Source organism: Castor canadensis, chromosome 17 (genome assembly GCF_047511655.1).
Source record: "Castor canadensis chromosome 17, mCasCan1.hap1v2, whole genome shotgun sequence".
NCBI lineage: Eukaryota > Metazoa > Chordata > Mammalia > Rodentia > Castoridae > Castor > Castor canadensis.
In genome coordinates, this window is record NC_133402.1 from 4152801 (window position 1) to 4162844 (window position 10044).

General features: G+C 56.6%; 1 protein-coding gene across 1 annotated transcript in view; it reads right to left on the reverse strand.

The window, feature by feature from the left end:
• The window catches only part of Ppl (periplakin), a 38963-nt gene extending 29523 nt beyond the window's left edge, over positions 1-9440 (reverse strand). The window contains exon 1 of the mRNA XM_020156949.2: positions 9282-9440. Coding sequence (XP_020012538.2) covers positions 9282-9343 — 62 coding nt within the window. The 5' untranslated portion in view covers positions 9344-9440. The remainder of the gene's footprint in view (positions 1-9281) is intronic.
• Between the last annotated feature and the right edge of the window lie 604 nt (positions 9441-10044).

The window sequence follows — 10044 nt, forward strand, 5'->3', positions numbered from 1 at the left end:
CCTGGGTGTGAAGGGCAGGGTGTGCAGACACAGCTGGACACCTGTCCCCAAGCAGGGGGCACTTGGCTTGTTCCCAGCTATGTCATCCTCCAGGCTGGGAGAACAGTCTCTTCTCTGTGTGGCTACCCAAGAAGTGATCAACCAACCCAGGCGGCCGTGGAGAGGCCACATTCACCCCAATCATCCCTGCCTGTCCTTGTCTTTGTCCCACTGCTGGGTCACAGCCAGGTTCTTGCTGTCTGTGGGGCCTTGTGGACTTGGCACCCTCTTCCCACTGGAGCCACCTGAATTTCCAGGGCAGAGTCAGTCCCCACGCTCCAGCCCTTGGTCACGTCTGGGCACCTCCCTTTGGGGGTTAACTCTCTCAGCGGGTGTGGGGCAGGGTGCGGGAGCATCGCTGGAATGCCAGGAACGCACAAAAGGGCACACCCCTTTCCAGGAACCAGCCTCGCCTTCCCAGGGGCCCAGTCCCCCAGCCACAGCATCTCTTCTAGGTGCAACCTGCCTCTGGGCTGGTCAGGGTCTCAGAGGCTCCCTGGGGTCCTCAGATCTGGAAGAGGCTACTTGGGTGGCTGCGTACAGTCTCCACCCTCACCCTCTATAAACACCGCCCCTGGCCAAGAAAGCAAGGGCTCCTGGTCCCCAGAGTGTTGTCCTGCCACTGACTTCAAGGTGGCACACAGTAGGGGAATAGGTAAACACTAAGAGCACCAGCTAGGTGCTCATTGCCTGCTCACCCCTCTTGTGGGTCATCCACTGAAATCTCGGGGCCCTAGGAGACAGGCACTTTAGCCCCGCCTCCGATAACTCCTCCTAACCCCACCTGCTAGGCTATAAACTTCTGGACAGTAGGAAATTATCTTTTTTGGCACCATGAGTGCTTTACAGCCCTTAAGTCCAGGCCTTGTATAGGCTTGGGGCTCAACGAACAGGTGTTGAATTGAGAGTTTAATAGCCACCCCCAGCAACTCTTATATTCCCATTTTCCAGTTGAAGCTAACTGAGGCTCAGACAGGTTAAGAAACCTGTCAAGAGCTGGGTGCCAGTGGCTTATACCTACAATCCCAGCTACTTGAGAGGCTGAGATCAGGAGGATCACAATTCAAGACCCGCCTGGGCAGATAGTTCTCCAAACTCCATCTCAACCAATAAATACTGGGTGTGGTGGTGTATGCCTATCATCCCAGCTATGGCAGGAGGTGTAAAACAGGAGGATCCCAGTCCAGGACGGCCTGGGCAAAAAGCGAGACTCTATTTGCAAAATAATCAGAGCAAAAAGGGCTGGAGGTGTGGCTCAAGTGGTAGAGCACCTGCCTAGTGAGTGCAGTACCCCAGAAGCACGAAAGAAAGAAAAAAATACCAAAAAAACCCTCCAAAACAAACAAACAAACAAAGCACCACAAAACAGAGGCAAGCAGACAGGAAGGAAGGAGGGAAGGAAGGAAGATGTCGAGGTCACACAGCTAAAAAGTTCAAATCCAAGCATCCAGGCTTCAAAGCAACCTTGTGAGTACAGTAAGGACATCAGTGCAAGTCAACACCACCACCACCACGGACAAAGTGACAGGAGATGTGGAAGAGACAGGACAATAGGCTGAGGTGTTCACACCCAGGGGAGGTACTGTGATTTCTATGTTGTTGACACTTCACCACAATTAACCCCAGTGGCTGGGAAACAACCAGTGGTGGTAAACTGAGGCTGAGTCACTCTCTTAAGATGTGACCACAAGGGACTCCCAGCCTGTCCCTCTGAACAGGCCTTTCAAGTGAAGAACTGGGATTGAAAGAGACCCAGGCCACACCCTGCCCATTGCTTGGCACTGCCTCCATCTGCTCCCCCGACAACCTGCCGAGGAGCTATTGGCTCCCGGTGAAGGTGGGACACTGAGTCTCAGAGCAGGGCGCCTTCCTTGGGGCACAGGGCAGGTAAATGTCTTCACTAGTAATTGTGGCAGCCCCAGAAGATGCTTTTAAGCTATGTGATAACAGTTGAATACATTTCCACTCCCACTGCCCTACTCCTTGTCATCCCCCTGCCCTCTCACAGCCCCCAGGGACGGGACCTTCAGCATTAACAGCTCCTGAGGATACAAACTGCTGACATGCTATAAAATACGGCCTCCACCTAACACCTGTATCTCAAGCCCCACGCTTTTGCAAGCTCTGAAATTAAGGGCTACAGAAGCTACCCCCCACACACACACACCCCAAAGATGAGTAAGTCCTTATTGTACAAAAGCATATAGGCAGGGTTAACGAAAACACCCCAGTGACTATAATTAGGAAGATTCCAGATCACCTGCGCCAGGGTATTTTCAGTCACTCAAGCCTTATAACCTCACTTTAATTGTGAAACTATAGCTCAATCCAATAAAAGACAAGGAAAGAGGAAAAGAGGGAAGTACCACAAATAGAATAACATGGTGGAGAAGGTTAGACACATCGGTCATTACACTAAATGTGAATGGGTTAAACTTTCCTATTAAAAGATAAAGCCTCAGTTGGTTCCAGGCCAGCTTAGGCAAATAGTTCTTGAGGCTCCCGTCTCCAAAACAACCAGAGCAAAATGGACCAGAAGTGCGGCTCAAGCAGTACAGCCCTTGCTTTCCAAGCACAAAGCCCTGAGTTCAAACCCTGGTCCCATATGTATAAAGCCTGTCAGACAAGAATAAACAAAACAGCCCTCCTCAGCTGTATGCCTTTTTTTTTTTTTTCATGGTACTAGGGTTTGAACTCAGGGCCTTCACCTTGAGCCACTCCACCAGCCCTTTTTTGTGGTAGGGTTTTTGGAGATAGGGTCTCACAAACTATTTGCCCAAGCTGGCTTCTAACCATGATCCTCCTGATCTCTGCCTCCTGAGTAGCTAGGATTACAGGACCCAATGGCACCAGCTTCTATTTGCCATTTTAAGACACATCTGAAACTAAGGGATACAGGAAGGATGAGAATAAAGGAATAGAGTGTGACATACAAGGAAAGTATCACTAAAAAGCAGAAGCAAAATTCATGCACACCTAAGGCAAGAGTGGGACAACTAATGCCACCTACTTGGTGATCACAACCTGTCTGCCTCCAGAGGATTTGACTCAATTGTCCAAGATAAGGTCCTGGTATCTGTCAAGGGTCTTTGGGGGATTCCAACATCCAGGAAGGGCTAAGAACAAGGAACTGAGTCCCAGAAAGGATTCAAAGGGAGCAGGATGGGGAGGAACCTTTCTCTGCAGGAAGGAAGGCTTATAAGAAAGCACTGTACAGCTGGCTGCCAGTGACTCACGCCTGTAATCCTAGCTACTCAGGAGGCAGAGATCAGGGGGATCACAGTTCCAAGCCTGGGCAAATAGTTCCGCAAGACCCTATCTCAAAAAACCCTTCACAAAAAAGGGCTGGTGGAGTGGCTCAAGGTGTAGGCCCTGAGTTCAAACCCCAGTACCGCAAAAGAAAGCAAGAAAGAAATAAAGAAATGAAGGAAGGAAGAAAGAAAGAAAAATGAGAAAGAAAGAAAGAAGAAAGCACTATACAGGTGATGCTCAATAAATACAGGATTGATTGGTCAGTTGATACTGATACTCTCCCTACTGGAAACATCTATGGTAATCAGATAGAAAATTCCCCCACACCCAGATATTAATCCTAGGGAAGGAAATCCCAAACCAAGCAGGTTCTTGGTGTAGTAATCCTGGCTCTATTTGTAAGGCCTGATCTGTTTCTGCCCGGGGAAGGCCGCCCATCTCCTGGGCTCTGAGTGGAGCCGGGGCTCTGTGCCAGGTGAGCTTTCAGACACCCAGAACTTCAAGCTACTTCTGCTAATGCCAAGGCAGGCCCTGAAGATTTCTGCAATGTTTAAACAGGGCTCAAGCCAACCTTGAGCTTCAGGATGGCACTCTGAGACAGAGACCGGTGGTCAGAATCTAGTCAAGCAAGCAGAAAAGTAAGCAACAAAGGGGTCACCCCTGTCCCCAGCACGGGGATCTCACTGATCGTCCTTTCATCCTGTCACCTAGCTTTGTTTGCTCAACATGACCCACAGCACGTGAGCCCTATCATGTGTCCTGTCGCATCCCCTTTGAGCTGTCTCTTTAGCTCCTCCTCTGCTCAGATGTCCTGAGGTCCTTCCCTGCTCTATCTCAGCACTGATCACCCTGCGTTGCTGGCTGTTTACTCCACCCGCTCCCTGACCCCCATCTTGTGTCGTGCAGCGAGAATGGATGGGGGCAGGGTCAGCTGCTCAGGTCCCCACGTCCCCTCTCTAGAGAGAATCCACCCACCCACCCCACCTTCCCGGATCAACTGGGTGTCACCATGCATGAGATGTGGAAGGGTTCGTAGCAGCCCTCCCTGGCTCTTCCCCGTGTCTGTGCACTCGTTTATTCATTCATGCAGTGCTGTGCCACACAGCCATCCTGGGGGAGAAAGACATTCAGTCCCATCTGGCCACTACAGAGTCAAACAGCCCTGAAATAAGAGTGTCAAGGGAGAAGGGGGGACGATGGGATAGGGAAATCTGCCCCTGCTGAAAGGCTGGGGAGGCCCTGCTGGCCCAGGAACACAGGCAAAGAACCAGGGAGGAGAAGCCAGGGAAAAGGGGGACAGTGGGGTCAGCAAGGCAGGAGGAACAGCCTGGGAAAAGAGCAAAGAGAAATCTGTGCAGCGGGGCACAAAAGTGTGTGCCTGTTGCAGGCAGAGGGAAGGGGTGCTGGGGCAGAAGCAGGAATGGTGAAGGGGTGGCTGCAAGTATCCAGGCACAAGGGGCATTGGGCTGTGAGCTCTGAAGGCAGCGAAAACTGTGGACCCATTTAAGGAAAAAAAAGAGCCCTAGATTGTGTCCCCAGACTCTGGAGGCTGCAACAGGGCAGACCTGGCAAAAGCAGAGAGAACAAAGACCAGAGGCCTTTTCCCTCTTCCGCTGCCTAGACAGGCCAGGGCAGGTGGGAGGTGCAGATGGTACCAGTGAGGCCCGTGTCCTGTCCCAGCAGAGCAGAGCTGCACACTGGGAATCCCAGATCCCCAAGGGCAGCTTCTCCCCAGTCCCCAGGCTCCCCCTGCTGCCTCTGCCCCCAACTTCAGTGTTGCCTAAGGGGTGTGAACTGAGCTATGCCTCTCTCCACAGGATGGCCCAACAATGCCTGAAATGCCACCATCAACAGCCCTTCCTGCAGGCTGAGCCCAGCTCCATCCTTCTGCCAGAATAGGGCAGGAGATGGGAGCAAAGATGGAGGGAGGAGAGGCACACAGGGCATGGGGTGGAATTTGGGGCCCAAGGCCAGCCCCCAAGTCAGAGCCGCCACCAGGCCCATGTACAGGGGGAGCCCTGGTTTCCCTCTCCAGGGAGCGGGGGGCCCCAGCATGAGCCATTTGTGAGCCTGAGGGGTGTCTTCACGCTGAACCTGAGTGCTATCCTTGGGAAATGGGGCGCAACTCCACCTGGCAGGCAGGCAGGCACACTGTCAGAAAGTTAGAACGCCACTGGGCTCCTGCACACGGTGGGTGCCAGGCAGGGGGCTATGGGGTGGGCTTTGTGGATGAGCCTTCCCGCAGATCACCCCCTTTCCAGCTGTTACTGGAGATGGGCGCACATGTGGTCTGCTTGGGTGGACACCTGGCCGACTCTAGGCTTTGCTGTCCTCGCTGTAAATGACAGCATCTGGGGCTCTGATTCTTGAGGGCTCCCTCTGAGCTGAGTCCAGGGCTGGATCCATCATACATCATTTTACTTGATCCATCCAGCAACTTGGCCATCTGGGGGTTGCTACCACCATCCCCATTTCACACACAGTCAAACTGAGGCTCAGAGACATCAGGTGACTGGCCAAAGGTCACACAGCTGAGGAGAGGCAGAGCTGAGTCTTGAACTCACACCTGGCTGACCGTGCTCTTAGCTACCAAGAGGATCTGGGTGCCCCAGGTGGCCTCCCTAGGGAATGCTTCTCTTTGCCAGTCCCCGGCTACCCATGCAGGGTCCCCCATGTCAGGGCTGGGCCATTGTCAGAAGACCCTCTCTGGGTTGGGGTGGGGTGGGAGGTGAGGGGAGGCTGCAGGGTGTTCACCAGGTGGAGTGGTGAGATTAGCTCCACTCTGTAGCTAGGACTCAGCAAGGCCAAGTTTCCATCCCTATCAGGCAGTCACAGAATTCAGTCTAACTCCAAAGCAGGCTCTTTTAATTTTTTTCTTTTTTTGAGACAGGGTCTCCCCACATAGGCAGGCTGGCCTGGAATTCACTATGTAGCCTAGGCTGACCTTGAACTCTAGATCCTCCCAAGTGCTGGGATTATAGGCATGCATCACTGCCCCATTAGAGCACCCTCTTAATCCCTTCACTCAGACACCTCCCCCAGGAAGTCCTCCCAGATCTCCAGTCTGACTCTAACAGCCTTACTCGGACAGTCACACAGCACAGAGTGGGCAGACTGGGGACCCAGTCTGACCAGTACTATGCTCCATCATCCTGGCCCCACCCATCATCCCAGCAGCCATGTACCTATGCTTGTGTTTAAGTCTAACCCCATCTTATCTCCTTGATGTGATGGTCAGTGACTCCAGAACAGGGAGTTGTTGGTGTCTCCTTCACCTCTCCCGGCCCTCTGGGAACAGCATACCCAGATTTATGCAGTGCACAGCCTGTCCATCCTGGCCTCCAGCTCGCTCCTGGCACCATATCTGCATTTCTTCAGTGATTATAACCATCACAACTGCCATGCTGCATGTCTCAGCCTTCCTGAGTTCCTTTTCTTAATCCTCAGCCCATATACCAAGCAGGTGCCATGCTTTGCCCAGTTCTGGGTGAGAAAACAGAGGCTCAGAGAGGCCAGGCAGCTCCCCCAAGGTTGCAGAGCCAGGAGTGTGGAACCAGGTTCCTTCCAAGGTGGATGCTGGGCTGGATGCTCTACTTGGTGACCCACACTGTCAGGCCTGACCCTGTTATTACCTCAGGTAATAACACCAGTTCTCACACCTGTCATTAGGAGCTGTCATTAGGAACCAGGGTGACGAGAGCAAGGGGGTTCACACCCTGTCCAGGCCCTCCCCAGTTTCAGCTGCTAACAGGGAGGCTGACAAACAGGGAGGGGCAGCTCCCAGCATGGCTCTCTGTCCCCTGATGGGCGCTTGTGCAGTACAAGTGCAAAGTCCCCAGCTTTGGGTTCACAACCCTCTGGCCTGATATGGCAAGGGCAGGGTGACAAGCCAGCCATCTACCCCCAGGGCCAGAGTTCCTGTCTCACTGGCAACCCCCTCCTCCCCAGGGCAGTGGAAAAGCCCCTAAAAACTCAGGGTGAGAGAACTTGAGGACCAGCTCTCTGTGGCCAAGAACGACAGCTCAGAGCCACAAGTCACCCCTCTCCTCCCACCCCCGACAACAGACACTACAGGACTAGCTAGACACCAGGTCATGCTCAAGAGACTGTCATCAAGAGAACAGGGCTGTCCCCTCCACCATCGGTCACGAACTGATCCCTAGGAAGAGGATGCACTGGGCCAGGTGACCTCACCAGGAAGCACCTGGCCTCTACTTGGGGCTGTGACTGCTCACCCTTACTGCTTGGGCAATGGCCACAGGAGCCCATGGGGTTTTTCACCCTGTCCTGAGGAGAGAATCAAGAATTCTTCCTGGAGAGAGACCTCTAGGTTGAGATGTGGGGCCAAGGACACAGGGCGGATGCCTGGCCCAGGAGGTGGGCTGGACTCCATGTCCTGCCCACCCCCCCAGGCTTGCAGAGCGGCCTTGCAGCTGGCAAGGATGGAGGCTTGTCCTTCTCCCTCCCAGCTGCCTGGCTTCACTGTAGCCTCTGTTAGGTTCAAGCCCAGGCCTTGGGCAATAGAGGGCTGGAGGGAGAGACAGAGGCCAGGCCTGGCCCATCTGGTGCGTGGGAGTGTGCACGTGTGGAGAATTGGAAGGGCCTGGCTCTTGTGGGGGGGACAGTTGTGTAGGGGGCTGGCATGGATCACCCAGTTGTGCAATGCCCAAGAGAGGAGCACAGGGACTGGAAGGGACCCCGAGTGGGTCTGAGAGCCAGCTGGACAGGACACTGAAGAACACAGCAGGGCCCTGCCCAGTCTCTGGGGTTGTGAAAGGCAGGCAGAGGGAGGGCAGAGGAGGGGGACCCCAGAGAAAGGGAAGAATGGCCTCTGAGCTTCCAACAGCCCCAGCAGGAGAGATGTGGGGGGGGGGACCCCAGGGCAGGGGAGTTTCTGAAAGGACTGGAACCCAAAGGAGCCCAGGGCCCATACTCCAGCCTATGTGCCAGGTCCAGGGCACCTGTCAGACAGGTGGGCCTGGGCTGGATTACAGGGCCTGGGCAGAGCCTTCTTCTGCTTCCATGGGGGGCCTGAGGAGGGGACCAGGAGCTACTCAAGGCTGTAGGGTGGCTTGGGGTGGCACCTCCCAGCCAGGTGGATCGTACTTCTGCCTAGTCTCACTTGCCTGAAGTTCCTGGTATGGAAGCCCCCACCCCATTTTCCCTAGTAAGGGGTAAGGCAGGGGCTGAGCCCATCAGCTTCCCTCAATCTCAGTCTCTCCGGGAGGCTCCCCCAAACCGGTTATTAAGTGGATACATTAGGCTTATCAAAACGGACGTGGGCTGCCTCTCAACGCAAACACATCAAGACATGTCATTCCCTTCCCAGGCGGCCCTGGGAACCCGAGGCCCAGAGACGCCGCCAGTTTCGGGGTTGGGGGGAGGGAGCCACACCCCTGGGAAATCATGGGGCTCGACGCCGCCCAGCAGGCGCGCAGAACCCGGGGTCTGGGACGCAGTGGGGCGCGGAGGTGTGGGGGGGCTCCCCTGTCCCCCACCCGACCCGCACCCACCACGGCCCCTGGGCGCGGCTGGAGACAGGTGGGGCGGAGAGGTGCTGCTGCTGCTGCAGGTGGCCGTCCCCCCACCCCTCCGCGCCACCGTCTACGCAGCAGCACCTGCGCGCTCTCCAAGGCGTCGGGGAGCGGCCCCAGCTCTTCCCCGGCCCCCCTGTGGCGCCCCCAGCGGGTGTGTGGCCTCCGTCCGACGCTCCACTCACCGATCCCCGCGACGATTCCTGCCCTGGGACACGGAGGTGCCCTGTACCCCCAACTCAGTTCCCCGCAATCTAGGCCCCCAAAGTAGCGCTCCCTGAGTTTCTGGAGTCCCCTGTGCCCCCTCCGGCCCCTTCAGCCCTTCCATCCCCGGGAGTTGAGGGGCGCTTAGCCCGGCGTTCCCGCGCCTCCCCAAGTCTGGGCCCAGCTCCTGGGCCCCTGGGTGCGGTGCAGCAGCCCTCCAGCGCCGGGCCATTGTGCCAGGGCCGGGCTCACCTCCGGGTCTGCACGGCGGGGCTGTATTTGCCTTTGTTTCTCTTCCTGAACAGCGAGTTCATGGTGGCGCGCGGGGGGCGCGGGCGCTCGGAGGCGGCGGCGGGCGCAGGTGAGCGAGCGAGCGGCGGCGCGGGGAGCCCCGAGTGCGGGCGGCCGCGGCCTCTGGTCACTACTCGCGGGGGGCGGGGCGCCCGGCGGCCACTCGCTCTGCGGCCGCTCCCCGAGAAGGTGGCGCTTACCTTCCCGAGGAGGGGCCACCGCGCGGGCGGGCCTTTGCGCGCGTCGGCCGCCGGTGCGGGGTCCGCTGCGCGCGGGGGTGGGGACGCCGAGCCCCGGCCAGACACCGTCCGCCCCCGTGGCCGGGGACTCCAGAGGCTGGGCAGGGGCGGGGGCGTAAAGGCCACCCTGGCCAGCACACTGGGCCGCGCCATCCACGCACCTCGGGCCTGGCGCGCCCCCTGGCTGAAGGCTCTCCCCTGGTCCTGTACAGTCCCCTGGGGCAGTCTGTGTCCCTCCTCCTTTGGCTGGGCCCCCCAGACAGGTGTAGCCAAAACCCCGAGTGGCCTCTGCGCCCTGGATGGCTAGTGAATTACACCCAGGTGGTGGCCACAGGACCGGCGATTGAAAAAACCAGCCTCTGGAGTGCGCTAGACTGAGTTCAAATTCCACCACCACACTTGGTCAACTGATAGTCCTCCGCAAAGTGTTTTACTGCCTCCCTCCTCAGCCTCAGTTTCCTTCCTTATCTAAGGGCGGTCACAGC